The following is a 23738-nucleotide window of genomic DNA, read 5'->3' as shown; positions in this document are numbered from 1 at the left end:
GGACTGATAAAAGTGTTATCTAATTCTCCAAACATATAGCTAACCAAAATGTGTGCGGTGGTTTTGAAACCCCTCAAATCCCAGCAGCAAAACGTTCAAAAGCCAGGACTGCACCAGGTAACCTGCCTGCTTACTGACTTGGATTTAAACAAGTTTGAGCATCTCAGAAACCCACTTTGCCTTTAAAAAAGGCTTACCAGGGTTTTCATTGTACTGGTGTATAGCATTTCAGCTTTATGTAACAGATGAACCTGAGCTTTGTGAAAATTAAATTTTATAAATCTAATCACATTTTTAAAATGTTTTTTAAAAGTTTTTTTTAAAAGATCGCTACAGTATTTTTCTGAAGTCATAAACCCTTTGTATTGATTTATCAGCACGCTAATATGTGTAAACATGTATGTCTGTACACACACATATACACGTGTTTATGCACACATACATATTTTAGGTGGAGGGAGTTACCAGTGAATGTGTATATTTTCTTTTTAAATGGGGTACAAACATGCTAATCTAGATAGCATTGATGCTATCTGCATACATATGCCTGGGTAGAAACACCCAGATTTTTCAGATAATTCATTGTGCATTGATTTGATGTGTGGCCAGTTAGATTTTCATCATGAAACTGAGATGTCAAGATTATTCACAGGCTGTGACACGTTAGGCCTGAGTGAGCACCACATAACCAACTTGAGTTGTCTCACGTTGGTGCATCTGATGTATGTGGCAATACGAACAAGTGGGAAGACTTGAAGGAGTGTGTTCTAAATGCTTACATTGATCAAAACAGCACAAAAACATACATCTTTAGTCATTCACTTATCAGCATAACCTGGAAATGGTTCGCTTTCATACCTCATGAAAGACTAGGGCAGGATTAGAAAAAAAATTTTCTCATCAAGTTCACAAAAATGAAGAGAAAGAAAGGATGTTGGTTGGATTTTGAGTGAACAGCTTTATTCTGCTTTAAAACTTCCATATTTTAAATATTTCAGTGCAACACAGCATTTTCTATGTTGTCAACTTTTTCTTTTGTGAGTTAAAATGTATCCATCTCTCACTATTTTGCATTACTTGTGAATACTGAACTACAATAAAAATATTCTTTATTGTGTTTGGGTCTCAGTGTTTGGCAGGGGGCTGGAAGGGGTAATTGTGGAAGAGGGGAGGGAATTTGGTGGTGGCTGTACAAGAAATCATTTTAAAGAGCTTTGTTTAAGATTCTAATAAAAACTTTTATTTTAGAAGTACCTCACTATAGACCCGAAGTCTAACGGGAGCTTTACTGAAATTTTAAACCATTAAATTATAATGGTTTAATAAACCATTAAGCCATTAATTTATAAAATGAAAATAAGTACTTTTCTGTATAAAGCCAATTCCGGATTTTCTAAATGAGATTATTATATGTGTATGTTTTTCTTTTTGCTTTACTACTTCGCTAGTCATTAAAATCAACAATTCTTCTTGATTAATTTGAAATCAACTCAAATGGCAAAGCAAAACACATTACATCAGATGCTTCCTACACTTTAAACATAGTTTAGCCAAAGCTGCTTTATTCAACGTTGTAGGAAAAAACCTGTCGAAACACATGTGATCATATGCCTGGATGGGCCATTGTGATGAGGGCAGAAGAGCATAATGGATGGGGACATCGGCGATGGAGCTGTCAAACTTGGACTTGAATCCCAGCTCTGCTACAAGGAAACGAGGTAGGAAAATTCTGCATCTGTTAAATCCACGTCACTGGGCAGATGGGAAGATAAAATGAGATAATGTATGTACAGCACTCAACCAGCATATGCCTAGAACATATGTGGTCAAAGCAAGCACTTCACAATTTGGAACCTTTAAAAATGGTAGCAAGTCAAAAAACAGCTTTTCTGCCTAACGGCATTAGATATCACCCTTTATTGTACCACAGAGAAACGACATCTGAAAAAAGAGCATACAATTTTGAAAACCACTTATTTTGTGTGTGAAATGGTTATTAAGAAGTCTGTATAAGGTTAGGATTCCAATGAAAAGTGTTTTCACGAACACCTCCAGGGCTCAGTTGTATGTCATATAGCGCGGAGTAGCACTGAATTTGGCATAGGACTTGATGACCTTATTTACAGCTTCCAAGAAATCCTTCTCAGTAGCAATTTTTCGCCGTGCTCGGATGGCAAACATACCAGCTTCTGTGCAGACGCTTCTGATCTCAGCACCTTTCAAACAAAAAGAAAATAACAGGCTTAATTAAAGCAGCCCAAATAGACACACCAGCAAATAGAAGCAAGACCTTTCTACCTACCAGTGCTATTTGGACACAGTCGTGCTAACAGTTCAAATCTGATATCTCTTTCAACACTCATTGAACGGGCATGAATCTTAAAAATGTGAGTCCGGCCCTAAAAATAAGGGAATTGACAAATATTAAACTGGAAAACAGCACAGGAAGAAAAAATTTCAAGAATCCCTTTTCTACCGTGAAATGATGTTCCCACCTCTAGATCAGGTAAGCTAAACTCAATCTTCCTGTCCAGTCTCCCGGGCCTCATCAGCGCGGGGTCCAGAGTGTCAGGTCTGTTTGTGGCCATCAGAACCTTAATGTTGCCTCGAGGATCAAACCCATCCAGCTGATTGATCAGTTCCAACATGGTCCTCTGCACTTCATTGTCACCTCCAGCACCATCATCAAAACGAGCCCCTGAGAAGACAGGAGGAAAGACATTCTTCACATCTACTCAAAGCAGCACTCTGCTCAGTAAATCTCAGCTCAGATCACACCCTCCAGCCCAAGGGAACCTCTCAGTTTTAAGCAAATCCTGTAAGAACAGCCTGATTTACACAAAACTAACGAGAAAAGGACTCATCATAGGTTGATTTAACATAGGTTCCTTTAAAGTATTTTTTTAAATCCTCTTTAAGGATTTTGGTTTAAGTCACTGAAGAACACCTCCATTCAACACAGTATACACCTGGACTAGGCAAAAGAATACATGCAAAATTAGCACTATAGTGGTATTTGAGTATATGTAAGAAAATGCCATACTCCTCTTCTAAATTTCTCAAAACTGTCCTTAAAACTATGGCTAAATCCATAATACAGTAGAACTGTAACAGCTTACTATCACACTGATTTGGATATATTAGAATACTCTAGGTTAATGTCAATACTCTTCTTCATTTCAACCAAAATAGCACAAGAAGAGGCCTCCATATACATTTTTTCATTTTAAAATTGTATAAATACATACTGTTGTAGTAATGCATTATGTACATTATAAAATACAAAAAATAGAAATTTTAAAAATGAGATTAAAATTAAATATGAAGGAAAGTACCAGTATTTTCTTCCTTCACCTAATACTGTTTTCTACAAAATCCGTTTTGGAAGCCACAGTTTCAGAGCATCCTGACATCATAAGGCTTATTCCAATGATACTACAAAAATGACTTCAGGGTCACAACACAGCATCTACAGACTGTGGTCAAATTATGGCCCTTGAACACTACCTACAGAATGTCCAAAGCGCACAACATCCATCCAGTCTAAAAGCAAGACTTTAGGTATCCTAACCACAGTCCCCAAACAGTGTTACAGCATCCACTATATTTTTTAAGACTTTTTTTGTCACTGAGTTCATTAAATAACAACTGTCTGGTATCTGCAGCTAATAGGAACTATTACTCTTATAGACTGTAACAAAAGCCAAGGCCTCTAGAACAGTATACAGTTTTCAAAGTCAATCACATTTATGACTGACTTCAAACCTCTCAAAAACCCATGAAATAAACAAGGCTGGAATTATCATTTCTTTTATAAGAGGAGCAAACTGGGGCTCAGAAGTAGTTAAAATAACTTGTCTAGATTGCACAGCTAATACTGTATTTCATCAAATCTATGAAGCCAATAATGTTATTTTATGTACACTTTATGAAAAACTACCACCAATTAAATTATGCCCCAGTGCTTTCTGATCCGATTAAGTGAAGCTGTATCCCAAGTTAGGAGTTGCTAAAGTGAAAATATGTGCCCTAGGAAAGAAACTGGGAAAGTTCAAAGATAAAGACTTTGAGAAATACCAATGCTATATATATAATGCTTCATCTTTCCTTTATGGTGTGGCCCTAAAGTTTATTAGATCCGTGACTCTGATGTGCTAAAGCTCATAAAAGAGTTGGAATTTAAAATTCTGTACAAGATTAATGCATCAGGGGAACTTTACACATACTACCACAGAATTCTCGTGAAACCCAGCTGTAAAGCTCTCTGAGGTACCATTCATACCTCCAATAGCATCAATTTCATCGAAGAAGATAAGGCAGGCTTTCTTTGTTCTGGCCATTTCAAAGAGCTCTCGAACCATTCGAGCCCCCTGATGAAAAAAAGTGTTAATTCAGAGTTGGTTTTAAAATCTTTTAAAATATAATAAGTTATACTTCAAACTTTTTAATATTCCTAACAGTATTCTCAACCATTATTACCTAAAGCTTTTTCAGAAAGACTGAAGTTTGTTACCTATTCCGTCAAATTAATCTTATTAGCTTTAAAACAATATTAAGTAATTTCATGATTCTGTACCTATTAAATAGCCAATAACTTTAAGACCTGAAGAGGTCAAATTAACACGATTAAATAAAGGCACCATTTCAATCAATAAAACTTGAGGAAATAAAAGCATTTGATCCATCACTTGGCATTTCTAATCAATGAATTTGATTTGTAAGTTTTGATAACGGAATAAAAGTGTATCTCAACTCATGCAGATCCTTTTTCTAAGTATACTAATCATTAATGTTTCAGATATAATATATTCAGCCCTAGACTTACTCTCTAATGAAAAAAAGTGTGTGTGTGTACATACCTGTGTATACATACACCCACGCACATACACATAGACAATCTCTGTTCTCTTTCTCAGAACAACATAAAACACTGCCCCTGAAGTGAATACACTTTCGAATGCATTCACTGGGCATTACTGGGTTATTGATCTTACAAACCAAATGTGTAGAAAATGTCACCCTTCTGAGTAGGGAGCATACTGATTAAAAATGTTCAGCAGTTTATTTCCAAATGACCGCACGGGAATGCTGGTGGCTTCTGACCTACTAATTACAATCCATCAATCAAAAAGTTTCAGGTCTCAATCTTCAATGTGGAATTCCCATTTTAATTTCATCTATGCTTTATAAATCTTTCATAGAGCTACATATTCTTTGATTATTATCAATTTACTTTACCTCACCGACGTACTTCTGCACAAGTTCAGATCCAATAACTCGAATGAAGCAAGCATCGGTCCTATTAGCAACTGCCCGAGCACAGAGTGTCTTGCCTGTACCCGGTGGACCAAAGAGCAGCACACCCTTAGGAGGCTCAATGCCAAGGTTAACAAACCTCTCTGGCTGTGATGGAGACACGATTTTTACACTTATCAATTCTCTATAATAAAAACAAGACTACTTCTACATCAATATATTTAAACCAAAATTATTCAGTCCACAATTTACATACTTAATCTAAATAAGAATTTTACTTATAAGACATAAGATCTAAACTAGACTCATTAATACACAAGGCTGAATGGCTTTTAAAGGTATTTCTATTATCCAGGGTTAACAAAACATTTTTTTCCCCTAATTTTAAAAAATTACAGTGTTTAAAGAACAAAAGTATTATCTCATATCTAATATTCTAGTTTTTTCCATTATCCCCCCCCAGGCTTAATTTGATTCAATTAAAGCCCATTTCTTCTTGATAGCATTAAAACACATTGTTTCTTCTACAACAACCTATTCTAAAGGTTACGCCTCAACCTCCCTTGTCACTCTAAACAGCAGATTCTTCTTTTTTTGAATAGGCTTGACGACTCAATCCTTTTACTTTCTCTTCTGGAACTTACCAGTTCTCCACACCTTTACCCTCTACCCCATCAAAAATTTTCATTTAGGAAAACATAAAATTTTAAAACTAATATATAGGCAAAATTTTAGTGCACAGTACACAAAAGGCTCTCACATCTTGGTACAAAGAAATTTAAAAGGCAACAGACTCAACCACTTACATGAAGTAGGGGGGTTTCAACTACTTCTCGAAGTTTCTCAATCTGTTCCTTACAGCCACCCACATCACTATATGTAACATCAGGTTTTTCCTCCACCTAAGAGAGGGATGAAAATGTACAACATAGAGCCACACGCTTTTGCATACTAATCCAATTGTTCTATCCAGTAGAGCAGACCCAATACCCTAAAAGAAAAATCAGATTTATAGCAAGTAAGAATTTTAATAAAAATGGAATACACTGCCCAGTGTCCTAGACCCACTTGCTATATTAGTTGTTATGACACTAAGTGAGAGACAAGCTACTAAAATAAAGACCGATAAAGACTTTCTCATCTGAAAAATTGTTTTAAAAATTTTGGCAACTCTTCAATACATACCCACATATTAATATTTTATTAGTTAAAAAGTTTCAACGTTTTTTTGAGATGGATGCAATTAGTCATGCCATTCCTTTTCCCTCTCGTGGTTTCTTACCTGCATCATGGTAACTGTTGGGTCAATCTTAGGAGGCAGTGGAATGTGAATCTGATACTTATTTCTGTCCACACTAAGGAGGTAAAAAAGAGCCTCACCAATACATTCAAAAAATTTACTGAGTGAATTATCATGTGTTCTATATACATTATTTACATTAACTCACTTAATCCTCATAACCATCCTAGAGCAAGTGCTTCCTCCACCTACACCATGTTACCTTAAATAGACTGGCAAACTCAACTCTACAATTCTGTACTTAGTTTGATCATGACATTTGAGGCCATAAAAGGCCAAGTGGGGGTGGGGAGGTCAGGAAACAGATGCAGCAGCAGCAAGGCTGTCCAACTGCAGCCCTCTCCTAGGTTACCCCGGTATTCCGTGGCGCCCAGTTCACCCATTCAAAAGCAAGCCAAGGGTGTGAATGTGACATGGCATCTTCAATGAAAGACGAGTATTTACGGCAAATAGAAATCTTACCCAACTCTCATCCCTTCTTCAATGTCAGTAGGTGCAACCTGATCACTGAGGTCCACCACAAACTTGGCAAACTGCTTCACATTGATGATGTACTTCGGGTCCTCCGAATCAGCATTGATTATCTTTGTGCATCTAACATGGCAAAAGGCTTGATTAGAGTAAGGAACCTGAACCACTAATAATGAATTCAAGTAACTAGATTCTCCCCTGGGTATGCAGTACACGAATAAGCAGGTGTAAACTAGAACTGCAGAAACTGGGCCACTGTTAAGGATCCTTCTCTACAGAATATGCTCAATCCCAAGGGTCTGCTCAACTTTAGCCAAGCCATAAAAATTTCAAAAGATACATTCCCCTGGAAAATTAAACCCAAATATTTCGTCATTAGGAAGTTCTCTTTACCAAGGGGGAAAAGTGGCAGGGAGGCGGGATGGTGGTGTGATGAATTGGGAGATTGGGATTGACATATATACACTAATATGTATAAAATACATAACTAATAAGAACCTGCTGTATAAAAAAACAAAAACAAATGCTCAACTACAAAAAAAAAGTTCTTTCTTGATTTTTATAACTATATGGCTTTATTAGTAATACTCCTCTATATCGTCAGGTATTCTCCTTTTTATTTTTCCTATAAAAAGACAGTCATCTTGTCTTACGTCAAGTAATAAATATGTTTATTCTTTCCTGAGTTTATACTTCAAATCCATTATTACTGTTGCTGTTTTTAACTTAAATATATTCTTTTCCTGTGGGTTGTGGTGAAGGCGAATCTGAAACCCCACATACATCACAGTAGAAGGTAGTCTACTGCCTACTTTCTATACTATCTTCCTACAGAAGAAACCCAAAAACAAAAAACAGAACTCATATTGGAAAGAGCTTATATCATAAGCTGTAGCAACAAATACAGGGAAATACAAAATAGTCTCTGGCGTGTGCATATAGGTAGAGCTAAGAGTAAGGTAAAGAGTTCTTTGTCCTTGCAGCATAAATTGTGGACAGGATTCCATTTTCTGTTATTGGAAAAGGTCTACCAGGGAAGCAGAATTTTATATATAGAAAGTATCTATCACTACTTTATCTGAGAGACCCTGCCAACAGTGTTGCACAGATAGGGATTTTTTTAATTCTCAGCTGAAAAAGTATATATACAGGGACCTCAACTTGCAGAACGTTAAATAAGGACCTTTGAAAACCTGCTCATCCTTAAAAGCAAAGAGAACACTGGCAAAAACATTGAAAACATTTTCAGAACTAAAACTATAGGTCTGTAACAATCCAAAGAATGTTTATTCAAAAAAAAAGAAAAGGGCTGAATCCTGGTAAGAACAGCGAGCATTTTGCGTTTAAATTCGCCTTCATCCCATAGCCCTCTCCCCAGCTCTGCACAAGACTTGAAAGCCAAAGGCCTCACAGCCGTGATAGATGTGAAGACAAGCAGCCTTCCTGGGGGAAGGCAGGGACAAAGAACTGGAGCTCCCCAAAAGCCCAACCCCAGAGAACTATTTGACCTGTCAGGCAGCTAGCTGAAAAGCTCCATTCTCAGGACTTGCTTTTATTTGACCGGACTCAGAGCTCGCTGTCTACACACCCCCTGCCCACAGGACATTTACTGGAAATAATCGGTGGCAATTGTTTAACATCAACTGTCTGAGGTGGCATTTACCAGCTGGGGCTAACGAGGCTGACCAAAAAAACTTCAAAGAAAAAACAGCAAGGAACAGCAACAGTAACAAACCCTGGGGATAGGGGAAATCTGAGTTCCAGAACTGACGTTATTTAAAATGTCCAGTTTCTATCAAAAAATTATGAGACACAAAAAGAAATAAAATATGGCCCATACATAGGGAAAAAAGTCCATAGAAACTGTCCTTGAGAAAGCCTAGACATTGGTCTTACTAAACAAAAATTTTCATCAGTGTCATAAATATTTTTTTTAAAAACCAAAGGAAACCATGTCTAAAGAATTAATGGGAGGTATGAGAACAATGTCTCACCAGAGAGTATCAACGAAGAGAGAAATTAGACTGGAATATAATTAGGCTATTAAAAAAAAAAAAAAAAGATGTTCTGATACAAGCTACAACATGAATGAAGCTTAAAACACTATGCTAAGCTAAAGAAGCCAGAAAAAGGTTATGCCTTGTATGACTACATTTATATGAAATGTCCAGGATAGGCAAATCCATAGAGACAGGAAGTAGATGAGTGGTTGCCAGGGGCCAGTGAGAGAGGGGAACAGGGACAGTTAATAGGTACGGGGTTTCTTTTGGAGGTGATGACAATATTCTGGAGAGTAAAAAAAAAGTGTCAAGAAATGCTGGGGCAAGGGGTAGGGTGGTGGTAACTTCACTGAAAATGAGAGTGTGGAGGTGAGAGGGGAAGGGTGATTAAACATAAGTGAACCTGCCACTGACATTCCCTAGCCCTCTATCTCCACTGTTCTTCCAAAATATTGGAGATTGGAGACAACGTGAGACTGAAGACAACTTCTCTGGGAAGAGTGACCATCCAAATGAAAGATCTAAAGACACTGACCCTGAAGGCTCCCCAACTAAACATTCAACTGTATAAGTTACAGTGAAGCCTGAGATAGACATGCCTCACTATTGAATCTAGAGCTTCTATCAGCTTTTTGGTCTCCCACTAAACAAAAGCACAAAGTAAGATTACCAGACATCTAACATAAAAGACAGACACCAAGCAAGCAAAGAGGAAAAAAGCATCTTAGAGGAAACAGAAACCTTCCAGTTATCCTTAACTTCCTTAGACGTTGACAGCATATTACAACCATGATATGAGAACAGGACAACACAACATATACACTGAAAGAAAGAAAAGCTCTTGGAAATTAAAAACTTAAGTGAGAGGGGAAAAAATCAATACATAGACTCAAAGTTAAGAAAATCTAACAAAAAAGTAGAACAAAAAGACAAAATGAGAAAAGAAGGAGAGAAAGATTAGCATTTCCAGGAGGTCCAATATTCCTGTAACTCAAGTCCAGAACAGAGGACCAAGAAAATGGAAAGAAACTATTTACAAATAAATAGCTTCAAGAAAATGTGCACACTGAAGGACATGAGAGCGCAGCACCACTGCTGAAAACACACCAACACCAAGGCACGAAGCCATGGAATTTCAGAACACTGAGAACAAGGGAAGAGCCTACAACTTTCAGAGGAAGAAAAGGTCACATACGTAGGACTGGGAATCGGAATGGCTTCAGACTAACACCACCGGGAGGCAGAGGACAATGTAACGATGCCTTCAAAATTCTGAAGGAGAAGAATTTTCTATCAGCCAAGATATTTCCAGACATATGTGGTCTCATATGGTACCTCCCAAATGACCCTTTCAGGAAGCTACCAGAGAATACAGGCCACCTAGTGAGGGTGTAATTAAATCAGAAAGAGAAACTCGTGATACACGAGCAACAGGAGAGAGTCAAAGGGAACCTCCAGGGTAAGAAGTCACAGGATGCTCGTGATTCAGCAGGCGTTCAGGCAACCAGTCCAGACTGAAGCAGGTCAGAAAGTGCTGGGAAAGGCTTGCTCAGAAGATGAACCTGAGACAATACCTGATGCAGCTGATGCACCTGAGGTACACGTGAGAAAACCTGACGAACCTAAGGCATCTGAAGAATAACTGATGATCGCGAAAAACCGGGGGCGGGGCGGGGGGTTGAGTTAGTAATATACATAGACAACAAAGCAAATGAAAAAACGAGACAGTTAGGGCAAGGAAAACAAAAAGTGGTAGAAGAAAGGAAAAGTAATCACAGTTTACTAATGGCTCTTTGTAAATAGGGTTTACTTAGCCATAATTATGAAAACACTAAATACGGATCTAACCAAAATTTTAATATAATTACATTATGAGGCCGTAAGGATGAGAAGGGCATGTCTTTGGGATGAAGGTAGAGGAAACAAAGCAAAACAAAATCCTCATCTTTCATGGTGGGAAAACCAATAAACACCACCTGAAACTAAAACATCAAGAAGTGATCTACAATATACAAAACTTGACTCTATCCATTAGAAATAGAAAGGCAGAAACCAAAATAACCACCTAAAAGTTTTGAAAATAGGTGCCTCTAGTAAAGAGGAATTAGGAGAAACTGTTGTCATAGAACTATTTAACTCTTTAAAACCATGATAAAACTAAAAAGCAAATAAATGAAAGCATGGAAAGACAGAAAAAGGAAAGGAGGATAAGATGAAAGAAAAATAACCTGTACCTGTATTAAAGAGGCAAAATTAAAACAAAACTTTCAATAATTAGAATAAAACACAGGAGAACATGTTTATAATCTTGGACTGGGCTAGGCCTTTCTAAGCAACATTAAAACCCAAAAGGTATAATGAAAAAGCTAATATATTTACCTCCTAAAAAGTTAAAACAGTACAACAAAAAGTACTGAGAAGTTAAAAGTCAAGTGAGAGACTGAGAAAAAGTATTTGTAACATATTTAAGAAAAGATTAATATGTACAATATATGAAGCATTCCTAAAAATTAACAAGAAACAATCCAATGGAACAAAACATGAATGGTCAAAAAAATACAAATGTTTAAATAAGAAGTAGCTATCATACTACTAATCAGCATGACACAAATTAAAGTGAATTGTTTTTTTTTTAATTTTTTTGCCCAAATGGCAAAGGTTTAAAAATCACTAATCAGATATCTTACATTGATCAGGCAAATACGCATTTCCCTCAAAACCTTTGGGTAAGAATGTAGACTGGCCAAACCACTCTTTTTCATACATTTTCAAAATGGGAAATGCCTCTGTCCCCATAATTCCACTTCTAGTAAGCTATACTACAGAAATGTATGCACATATGTAGAGAAATATTTAACATGCGTGTTCAGTCCAGCACTGTTATCATAACAGAAATTGCAAACAACCCAACACCTATAGAATATTATGTAATTTTTAAAAAACAAGAGAAACAAGAAATAAAAAAGGTACATCTGGCCTTCCCTGGTGGCGCAGTGGTTAAGAATCCACCTGCCAATGCAGGGGACATGGGTTTAAACCCTGGTCCGGGAAGGTCCCACATGCTGAGGAGCAACTAAGCCCGTGTGCCACAACTACTGAGCCTGCGCTCTAAAGCCCGCGTGCCACAACTACTGAAGCCCATGTGCTGCAACTACTGAAGCCCGTGCGCCTAGAGCCCGTGCTCTGCAACAAGAGAAGCCACCGCAGTGAGAAGCCCACGCGCTGCATCGAAGAGTAGCTCCCACTCACCACAACTAGAGAAAGCCCACACACAGCAATGAGGACCCAGCGCAGCCAAAAATAAATTTTAAAAAAAAAGGTACATCTATAACAAAGACAATGAAAGATTTCTAAAATATGTAGTTATATCTAAAAAGAAAACAGGATGTTTCTTTGTATGTAAATATATACGTGAAGACACACTGGAGGATTAAGAGGACCAAATTATTTTCAGTAGTTAGATGGGAAGGAAGGTTTTCATATTTTGCTCTGTATCTTCCTGTATCATTTGAATCTTTTATATGATTAGGTCTTCACCTATTTCTTAAATAATTGTTTAAAGTATAAAGTTTTAACCCCAGATACTTTTGGAGAAAGCTGCATTTACTTGGAATATGGCATAAAAATTCTTTACGAACTATTACATTATACCCAAGGCTTGAAAAAGTACCTGAAAGTACAGATAAAAATAAATTTCCACAGAGCACTATGCGTACCTCGCAACCTGCAAAGGCTGTTCACTCTGGAGTGTTTGCTTATCCGCAGCCAAATCCCAGAGTGCTGGTGGGGCCAGGCCAGTGTCAGACTCTTTAATACCTATGTAAAGAAAGATTACAAAATTCACTGGACTGTAACGCAAGCTTTCTCACCCCAGCACCACTGCCATTCTGGACTGAATAATTTGCTGTGTGGGGCATCCTGTGCATTCCAGGATGGTTAGGAGCATCCCTGGCCTCTAGCCACTAATCACTAGCACCACCTCCCCCTTAGGTTGGGAGAATCAAGAATGAGTTTAGATGCTGCCGAATGTCCTAGGGGGATGACATCAGTTGAAAACCATGGCCCTAAAGTAGTCACAGGCCAAAAATGTGATGCGATGTCATATCTGACATTTTTTTGTGCAAGTCAAATACTATCAATATAAAATTTCACCACTCAAGTTCCCAAAAAGAAAAGTTTCCGACTACTAGGCCATAGCCCGCTTACTTCAAGCAGTACCATGTGAGATCATATTTTTATTCAAGAAGAAATTCTGACTTGTTTATTATAGTCAACTGAACTTGGCTTTGACCAACAGAAACAATACTTGCTTAAAGGATGATGTTTCTTAATTGCTTAAGCATTAAACTTTCTTGTAAAAGGTAATGAAAACAGATTATTAAATGAGATCCAATTTCTTAACAGATAGGAAGGATAATAATTTTTTTAAATCTGTGATTCATGGAAGAGTGACATTGGTATTTCAGCTCCTTTGATATAATCAAACCATTACCCATAAAGAGGGGAAACAGAAATAAAAAATATACATACCCGTGAGCTCATTAATTTTCTTGAGAAGTTGTTGAATGTCATCTTCAACCTGTTTGATTTGCCTAGAGTAAGTGCTCTGACCCTAGGAGTTAAAGTCAGTTTAATTAGAATATCAGGATACCAACAATGTATTAAACTATAAACAAAAACTTTTAACAGTTACACTTGTAATAGCTATTATTGTCCTAAAGCTTGTGAAATGAGAGTAGAGAGAGGGAATCTATCATTTTCAGAACTATTCCTGAACCAATATATTCCCCTAAACAGGCAGCAAACCATTATGCAAGGTAACAAATGAAAATCATGACTAAAATTATCTAAAATTCAAGTCCATTTCTATGCATTAAAACTTACCATTTCAGATCTAATTCATTTTTATACATTTTAAATATAGTAAATATTTCTAAATATAATAAATTATTTCAAATATCTTTCAATATAGTACCGCACTTTAATTAGAAATAGTACAGAGATAATGTATAAGCTTAGACACACTGAGTATTTACTCTTTGATCTATTCTAAATAGAAACTGTAGGTAGATAACTTTTTATCAGTGAAGATTAAACAGCTGGACAGTCTCTTCCAACTATTCTGGAAGGCCAATATCAACAAGAGTCCTTATTTCAACACAAAACATCTATATTTTGTAGACATTGAAAGGACTTACATAAGTTTTCAGCAAGGCAATATCCCCCTCATCCAGAGCTACAAGAAAAGAGATAATATATGAATTCAAACAAAAGAAACTAGAGCTTACAATTCTTTTCTGTTCAATTCAGATTGCATTGAGTGAGAAAAACTGTGAAAAGTTGTAATGATATAAACACAACCATCAGATAGTTCCTGGACTCAAGGAACTTTTATCTAACTGGGTGAAGGCAGATTTTAAAAAGTACATAACATAGCTTCAAAGTGATATGACATAACAAGAACACGGAGCCCAAAGAACAGACTTTGAGATTCAAAACGACCTGAGCACTAGTCCCAGCAACATCATGCATTTGCTAAGTAACCTTGGAAAAACCATTTAAGTTCTCTGAGCATCAGTCTTCTCACCTGGAAAATTGTTAGCCTCAGTGTTGCTCTAAAGATCAAGTAAGACATGGATGAAGAAGCGCAGAAAAATGCTACACACATTAATCATAACTGTATCCAAGGGATACATTTGTTAATATATTTATAGAATTATAACTTACCCAGAGAAATACCCAGATGAAATGTTACATCTCTGTGACTAAATTTTACACTAGGTGACTGAGTACCTCTTTCAAGGGAAAAGAGTGAGATGAAAGTGGAGAGGAAATGCTCCTTCTCTGAGGGGTGGGTGGATATTAAGAAGAAAGGGTGCTAGGAGAGGTTGAAGTTGTTTAGGAAGGAAAGACAACAAAAATCCACCATAAGAATGTTTTAAAATAGCCTATGAGGAACAAAAGAAAACAGCATAAAGATGAGGCTTTTACAAAAGGGGCTACTGGGAAGAAATCATGAACGAACGTGCTGCAGGGAAAGGGTCAGGTGGTATAGTTTCTAAGGAGAGTAACCCAGCAGTGTCTATAAAAATTACAACTTCACTTCTAAAATTTACCCTACAGCTTGTGTTTGTGCATGTAGTAAAGAGTTATATTAACAAGGTTATTCATTCGTATAATGTCCATCAATAATGCTTATTACTGAACACGCAATCATTTGGGATACTATACAGACCACACTGACTCTACATAATGATATGAACTTATATCATTAAAATTTTTTAAAAAACAAGATATACAGCATGTTACATTTATGTAAAAAGAAAAAGGAATATACAAACAAACTTGCTTGAATGTACACAGAAAATGCCTAGAAAGATGAGGCAAAACGGCAACATCAGTTGCCTCCGTGGCTAAGAGGTGGCCGGGGTCAAGGATGAGACACTTTTCCATTTATCTTTTCCGCTTTCGTGTTTTGAATCATGTGAATGAATTATCTAGTCAAAGTAATGTTTTTTAAAAAAGAAAATTACGTCTCAGGATCCTGGCTATACAGTGATAACAGCAAGCTGTCATTTGAGGGGGAGGAGGGACAGCAAAGAGGGTCCAGGCGACCAAGCACCGCCACGCGGGGAACTTTCCAAGGCCTGCAAGGCCAAGCGGGGCGCGTGACTCCTTCAAGACCTGAGAGCTGAATGTGAATAAAAATTTCGATCAGCGAGAGATGAACACAGGACGCGGGGCTGGTAGAGGGGAGACGGAGAGGACAGGCCGGTCAACCCGTCTGCAGCACCAGACTCAAATCGCTAGCGGCACAAAAGCGACAGAGCGCCGAGCAGGAATCCAACCCCCCCATCCCGGATCCCGGGCCAAGATGGTCCTGCCCCGGCCCGGAGCTCCTGCCTACGTCAACTGACCTCGGATGGGCTTGTCTTCTTTCTCCTCTTCTTTGGTTTTCCGCTGATCTGCACCGAGGTAATCCGGCATTTTAGGAGATCCAAGAACCTCAGCTTGCTGGGTGATTACACAGCACCTTCCTCGCTTCCGGTGACGCTCCTGCCTTTCCCTTCCTCACCGGAAGTAAGGCCGGCTCCGCGGGGCCTTTTGCCCCAGAAACGGGCGGAAGAACGCCACGGAGGACAGGCCCTGCGGCGGGAGAGCAGCGAAGGGGAGTGAGAAGGTTTCGCTGTTAGGAGGGAAGGTCGCTCTCCCTTAGCCCCTCACCGTGGCGAGTTCCCAGAGCAACAGATTGCAAGATCAACTCAGGCTCAGGTCAATGAGTTTAAATCCTGCTTTAGTCATTTAAACTTTGTATTCTTGGGTAACTTCTTTAATCCCTGTGCTTTAATTTTCCCCTTGACCTCACAGCACTGTGGATGCATTAAATAACAATGTTTGTAAAGTACCTGGCTTATTCGATACGCAATGAGTAGTGACTAGATTTATACATAGAGTGAAGGTAAATAGAAGTTGTTCACTAATTTGACACTAACAAGGGATGAGGAGGTAAATGGTTTCCATGTTTGACCCTGCTGCCAAAGAATGGTACCATCTTCAGATACAGGAGAGCCAGAGAAGAGAGCAGGTTTTGAAAGAAATGAATTCGGGAGATGAGGAATGGAAGAGAGCAGTTAGACAACTGTAGAAGTTAGAAATGAAAAAAAAAAAAGAAAAGCCTGACCTTTCTGTACCCAGTCAGCAGTGAAAAGGCAACCTACAGAATGAGAGAAAATATTTGTAAGTCATATATCTGATAAGGGGCTAATATCCAGAATATATAAAAACTAAAACGGGAATTCCCTGGCGGTCCAGAGGTTAGAACTCAGAGCTTTCACTGCAGGGGCTCAGGTTTAATCCCTGGATGGGAAGCTAAGATCCTACAAGCCTGTGGAGCCGCCAAGAAAGAAAGAACTAAAACTCAATAACAAAACACAACCCAATTTTTTAACTGGACAATGTACTTGAATGGACATCTGTCCCAAGAAGTTATACAAATGGTCAAGAAGCACATGGAAAGACGCTCAGCTTCACTAAGCCCTGGGGAAATGCACATCAAAACCATGAAATACCACCTCATACTTGTTAGAATGGCTATTATCAAAAAAAAAAAAAAAAGTGTTGGTGAGGACGTGGAGAAAATGGAAACCTTGTGCACTGCTGGTGGAAATGTAAAACGATGCAACCACTGTGGAAAACAGTATGGCAGTACCTCAAAAAATTAAAAATAGAATTATCAAATAACCCAGCAATTCCAGTTCTGGGTATATACACACAGAATTGAAAGCAGGGTCTCAAAGAGAAATTTGTACCTCCATGTTCATAGCAACATTATTCACTATGGCCGAAAGGTGGAAGCAACCCAGTCAACAGATGAATGGATAAATAAAATGTACATACAATGGAATATTATTCAGCCTTAAAAAGAAGAATTCTGGCACACACTGCAATTGTGAAGACATTATGCTAAGGGAATAAGTCAGTGACAAGAAGACAAACAGTGTATGATTCCACTTATATGAGGTACCTATAGTAGTCAAATTCACAGAGATAGAAAGTTGAATGATGGTTGCTAGGGACTGAGGGGCGGTGGAAATGGGGAGTTGTTTAACGCATGTAAGAGTTTCAGTTTTGCAAGATGAAAAGAGTTCTGGATATTGGTTGCACAACAGAGTGAATGTACTTAGCACCACTGAACTGCACAGTTTCAAGTGGTTATGATGAGAATTTTATGTTATGAGTATTTTACTACAATTAAAAAAAATAAGCTTCATGCTCTTAGAGGTTATGGTGAGAATAATTGGGATAGGTGTGAGAAAAAATTAAGAAAGTGGTGTCAGGTAACCTTGACCCTTAAAGCTTGTTTTAACAGTGGCTACAGGCCAGGAAGAGTTTTAGGGTGAGATAATTAGTTTAGTTTTTGAAATGTCAGTTTTGAAGTAACAATTTTGTCATGCGGCAGATACACAGGCCAATTCAATGTATTTAACAGTGAAAATGTAATTCCTAGATAATAATTTACTAATTTTGGGGTCTCTTTGCAGAAGAGTGGCACATCAATTCTTCTCTTTTGCACAACCTATTCCAGATAACTGTGTGTGGGGTGGAGGATGGGAGGTGGAGTCTGTGAATTTCCACCCACTGATTTCTTTTTGCTAATTCTTGCATTTGACCTCAGTCCTAGAAGGAATCATACAGGAGAAGTATAATTAATTTTATTAAACAATTAAACATTAAACAATAGAGTCCTGTAATTGGGAATATCTTGAAAGAAAACTTCATGCTGCTAGAGCAGGGTAAAATGATTGCTGGCCTTGGATTATAATCTAATACTACAGAGGGGTTACTTCTGCAAATGATATGGGTATTAAATGCGATAGCCCAGGTAAATTAGTAATAGCACAAACATTAGCTCCTATTATTATTTAGGTAAACACAAACGCATTACAGGTTTATGTACAGAATTCTCTATGAATGTATAGACTGTTATTGTCAATACTAATTCATACACATCTCACTTTCTATTTATACAAGTACAGCTACTACTAAAATCAACGGTTCAATTCAAACTAATAAAGTAGTAGTTAACTTAAAAAGGAAAAGAAGGGCTTCCCTGGTGGCGCAGTGGTTGAGAGTCCGCCTGCCAATGCAGGCGACACGGGTTCGTGCCCCGGTCCGGAAGATCCCACATGCCGCGGAGCGGCTGGGCCCGTGAGCCATGGCTGCTGAGCCTGCGCGTCCGGAGCCTGTGCCCCGCAACGGGAGAGGCCACAACAGTGAGAGGCCCGCGTACCGCAAAAAAAAAAAAAAAGGAAAAGAATATAGTAAGAGCTGCTATGGAAAATCATGTCCTACGTATTCCATATTCTACCTGGACGAGGCAAATAATCCTTTTTACCAGGGAACTGATAAACCTAGGAACCTTTCATTCATGAATCTTGGTCCCCACCCGGATCTGAGTCAGTAGGACCTAGACAGCCGCATACGTTGGCGGGGGTGGGATTGGCCTACGCACCACGAAAGATTCATCCCGGAAGTAGTTATTGGTCGTCTCCATGCGCCGGTTCCTGGACATCGTAGAGCCAAGGCGCGAGGCTCGGACGGGGAGGTAGAGCTGGCGGGACTCTAAGAGACCTCCGCCTGGGACGGGAACTGCTGCGCCCGCGGGGCTGGCTCTGGCGTCATCATGCTGCTCCTGCCAAGCGCTGCAGAAGGCCGGGGCACCGCCATCACCCATGCTCTGACCTCTGGTACGTGCCCACTCAACCCCTGCTCAGTCTAGCCTCAGCAGCCCCTGCCTCGGGCCTCCACCTTGGCGACCCCGAAACCTCTCTACCCTTGCCCCTGGCAAGTAGCTTATAGAGTGTGGGGCCGTGACAAGTGTCTTTTTGCTCCCTGCTATACAGAAGTCCTTCCCCAGACTGGAAGGAAGGAGGAAGGGGGGCGTCTTCCTTCTGCCCCCGCAGTTTCTTCCTTGTCTCGCGGCTGCTGACTCATGGATTGGGCGGAGGAGTTCGGGACCGAACCCTCCAGTACCCTAAAAAGGTTCTCATAAGCATCTTGCCTACGGCAGGAGACTGCCCACAGCGAGCACCCCACGTGCCGGGGGCCCTACAAAGCCTTACAGCTGGAGCTCAAACACCTCTCTCCCCTTTTACGTTTGCTCCGGCTTCGTTTTTTAAATGTCCCGACTCAGACACTGCTCCTCATATTCAATATGAAAACACCACTGTGTATGCTGGTGGTAAGACCCGTGTAAACAGACTTTTAAAGGCAGTCATTAAGTGAAACTTGTTCTGTGGAAGTCAACTATCTTCAGTTTTAAAAAAAAGGGGGGGGGTGAAATTTGTCCTGCTGCTGTAGGTTCTTAGATTTATAGCCCAGGACAGTCATGGTATTGTAAACTTAAAGGGTCTCTAATTTCAGTGATTTCATTGATTACCATAGCCACGTATACAGACGCTTGTATGTGATATTGGACGTATCTCATGGCACGTGTTGTGTTCCTGCTTACAGAAGTTTCTGTGTAATCTTACAAGTAGAGGGAAAGGCTTGAAAGGTCATGTTCTTGAAAGCCACACCCACACTACACAGGTAGTATTTCTTGAATATAGTGTTTTTGAATGCTCTCCTGTGAATGATAGAAGAAATCTTAATTTCCCAACACAAAACATGAAAAGTCAGCTATTTTTACAAAATTGTGGCCATTAGGTACAAGGGAAGACTTAAATCTGAGTTTTTGCCAGACAGTAAAGCTTTTTGCTTTCATTTGAAATATGAAATTAAAATTAAGATGTTCACTTTTTTCCTGACCCAAACTACCTTTTTTGAATTGTTAATGTACACATATATAGTGACTTACCCCACTTTCCAGGAATAATGATAAAGACTTACATTTATTTAACAGTTTGTGACTTTCAAAGTGCTTTTATCGTTTGTCATTCAATCCTTCCAAGGAACCAGATAAGATACGTATTGTTCCCATTTTACAGTTGAAGGCATCGTTGACTCATTTCATATAGCTACTAATTGTCAAACCTGCACTGAAATCCAGAGCTTCTGATTTCAGATTCAAAGCTGTTCCACTAAAGCACAGTTTCATTAGTAAATTCCTGTTAGCTGCTTGAAAATCGTCTTTCAGAAAAAATCATTGCTAGTGGATTCTTAAAATTTTTGAAAGCTATCTAAATTCAGGTATTAATAATTAAGATATTTTGAGTTATTTTTAGATTTTTGTTGATTAGGCTGGCTCTTGACAGTTTATAATTATTTATTGCTTTATTACAAGTCTAAAAGGAAAGCAGTTTGCAACATCTCTCCCTTTTCCTCATCTTCCTTTCATATCCCCAGAAAAGTATTGATTTATTGTTGACATTGCCCAATGTCTTGTTTTGTCAGATAACTGGAAGAGGTTGATTGAATCTCTCTCTGTAAATACTAGGAAATGATTATTTATTGATAACCCTCATGTTAACTGGATTACTGCAGTTATTTTCTCAGTTGATGGTTTTAAAATTATATTCTGATGCAGTCGCTGTTTTGATCTTATTTATTGCCTTAGAACAGATTTATTCCATGCAATACATTGAAGCCTCTCTTAACGCTTTCAATCACAGCCTCAACACTCTGTCAAGTTGAACCTGTGGGAAGATGGTTTGAAGCTTTTGTTAAGAGGAGAAACAGAAATGCTTCTGCCTCTTTTCAGGAACTGGAGGATAAGAAAGAATTATCAGAGGAATCAGAAGATGAAGAATTGCAGTTAGAAGAGTTTCCCATGCTGAAAACACTTGATCCCAAAGACTGGAAGGTACTTAATATCTGAATCTTGTTCGGTCAGATGGCAGTTTTCCATTATTAAGCCATGTTTTAAGATGCTTCAACAAAATAATCATGATTGAGCACCTGTTTATTGTTAAGCCCTGAGTGGGACAGCAGTAGCCCTAGGATACTATCTCTGATGGAGAAATCCAGAAAAAGCCATGTCTGAGTTGGTCTTAAAAGGTTAAGTGACAGTTTATGAAACAAGAAGGGAAAAAAGGTGTTACGGGCAGAAGGAATAGATATGCAAAGACACAAAGGAGTAAAAGAATATGCACTGCCTCTTCAGGGATTGGTGAAGGGTAGAGTAGCATATTGAGGGGTGGCAGTGAGAAATTAGACTGAAAACAGAGTCTAGATGAAACTCTGTTGTGTCCTTTTCATGCCATGCCAAGGAAGGAATTTATATTTTATTTTGGGGGCAGTAAGAAGTCATCAAAAGTTTCTGAGCTAATTTTAGAATAGTAGTTCTCCTGGCAGTACAGAAACTTGCTTGAAAAGGGAGGGCAGGACTAGAGGGGAAGGGAACAGTTTGCCTTTATGGGGCTAGTGCCGTAATCCAAGCCTGCGAATGAGTGCTTGATGCTTGAACTAAATTGGTAGCCAAGTTTTGAGGACAAAGGGACGGATTTGTTTTTTGGGGAGATAGACTTGACAGGTCTTGGAGACCTGGGCTGTGCCGCCCAAGAGAAGGGAACATACTGGGAAGACCCGTGATCATCCCAGCTTGAGTCACCGGCTAGACTGTGGTGTCAGTCACCAGCACAGGGTTACAGGAAAAGGAAGTTTGTGGGGAGCGTCGTGTCTCTGCATCTGGAGCTCAGGAGTCCACACTAGAATGAACTGGGGAGTTGCGAGCATTTACAGGGCACCTACCGTCTTCTAGCCCTGGCATGGGTCACGGCACCTTGGACCAAAGTATATAGAGAGAAAGAAGCCCGAGGACTGAGCTTGGCAGGGCTTCGAGAAGCCAGTCAAAATGGCTGAAAAACGCTACTGGAAGATGGGAGGAAAACAGTGGATTCACAGAAACTAAAGGAAAATAACGTTTCAAGAAAAGAGTCAGCTGTGCTGCCACTGAGAGTTGAAGTCAAGTGAAGGCAGCTGGGTCATCTTGTGTTTGACAGCTGGAAATTGATACTGAAGAGAGCAGCTTCATAGCCCCTGGGGTGAGAATGGACAGAGCAGAACTAGATTGGAGTGGTTTGAAAATGAATGCTAGAGGGGGTAAAAATGTTCTGTGGATGGCTTTTTCAAGAAGTTTAATTTTGATGGGCAGCAAAGAAATGGAAGTGGGGTCATGGGAGGGTCTTAAAGATGAGAGATAACAGAGCTTCTTCGTACAATGATGAAAATAATCCAGTTGAAATTTAGAAGACAATTGAAAGATGCTAGCATTTGAGAGACATAGAGAAGGTGGTTCAGAACCAGGAGGGATGGAGTAATTTGTCTCGGTAGGATAGGCTTTCTTAATGGTGAGGGAAAGGGAAAGATGCATGGGTGCAGGTAAGATGGCAGAAAGATGCTGGAATTTGAGTAGGATAATTTAAATTTTTTCATTAAGCAGGAGGCAAGGCCATTGATGAGAGGGTGGAGCAGGGTCTGTGAGGTTTAAGGAAAGACTAGAGGACTGAAGTATGTAATAATACGTAATAATAGTCTTAGGGAGTGGAAAAGCAAACCAACTGGAACAAAGTGTGAGTGCCAGACATAATAAAGGAGCACATCCTTAGGGAGTTTGCAGTCCTGAATTTAAAGGAAAACCAGTCAACCCTATTTGACTTTTTTCTCCTGTGTTTTATGCCCTCAAGCCCTCTTTCTCCCCACTCATTCTCCAATACTAGATACACCCTTTGGGTAAGGAGCCTTCACTCAGGTGCTACCTCAATCTCTAGATTTGTAAGGATGTTAACCAAAGCAGAAATGAAAGCAGGTGCTTCCTATCCAGAGAAGCCTCATCCCCAGTTTCTCAAAATTTCCATCCAGCCTTTTTTGCTCCACGGCTCCTGTCCTGTCATTGCCACTGGCCCAACCTACTGGGACTACTGTAATGCTCCCCTCAGTTCTGAAATCTTCCTGGCTGTGCCTTGATTTAAGGATGCCCATAGCATATTAATATGTATTAAGAGAAATACAAGACCAAGAGTTCTTTGGTCAAGTTTTGGAAAATGCTGGGCTATATAGGTTTCCGTCTGCTTGTTTTTGTTTTTTTTTTAATTGCAGGACTTCTCAGAGCCTTTGTTTGGTTTCTGTGCGTACAGATTATTAAGAAGGCTGTATACAATGGTCCACATTTCCCAAACTTCCATGACCTCAGAACCTGTTATTTTTTTTTATTCATTTATTTACTTATTTTTTGGTTGCATTGGGTCTTTGTTGCTGCGCATGGGCTTTCT

The 23738-nt window shown here is 39.1% G+C and overlaps 2 protein-coding genes across 4 annotated transcripts in view; one reads left to right on the top strand and one right to left on the bottom strand.

The window, feature by feature from the left end:
* Positions 1–938: 938 nt before the first annotated feature.
* On the bottom strand, positions 939–17047 carry PSMC2 (proteasome 26S subunit, ATPase 2). The gene is made up of 13 exons (XM_030834329.3): positions 16709–17047; positions 15945–16173; positions 14226–14263; positions 13558–13639; positions 12744–12843; positions 7019–7150; positions 6539–6611; positions 6063–6158; positions 5239–5403; positions 4283–4370; positions 2496–2698; positions 2303–2399; positions 939–2216 (listed from the first exon to the last, which is right to left on the bottom strand). The coding sequence occupies exons 2-13, from the start codon at positions 16012–16014 to the stop codon at positions 2059–2061; spliced, it is 1302 nt and encodes a 433-aa protein (XP_030690189.1). The 5' UTR covers positions 16015–16173; positions 16709–17047; the 3' UTR covers positions 939–2058.
* DNAJC2 (DnaJ heat shock protein family (Hsp40) member C2) overlaps positions 16112–23738 on the top strand; it is a 30411-nt gene continuing 22784 nt past the window's right edge. Inside the window, exons 1-2 of one of the 3 annotated variants that reach the window (XM_060304785.2) lie at positions 16112–16299; positions 21141–21331. In XM_060304785.2, the coding sequence (XP_060160768.1) occupies positions 21299–21331 (33 nt within the window). In that variant the 5' untranslated portion in view covers positions 16112–16299; positions 21141–21298. Of the gene's footprint in view, positions 16300–17662; positions 19275–21140; positions 21332–23738 lie in introns of those variants that run through there. The other 2 variants (XM_030834314.3, XM_030834315.3) reach the window with 2 other exon arrangements.

Source organism: Globicephala melas, chromosome 9 (genome assembly GCF_963455315.2).
Source record: "Globicephala melas chromosome 9, mGloMel1.2, whole genome shotgun sequence".
NCBI lineage: Eukaryota > Metazoa > Chordata > Mammalia > Artiodactyla > Delphinidae > Globicephala > Globicephala melas.
This window is presented reverse-complemented; position numbering and strand designations above follow the sequence as displayed.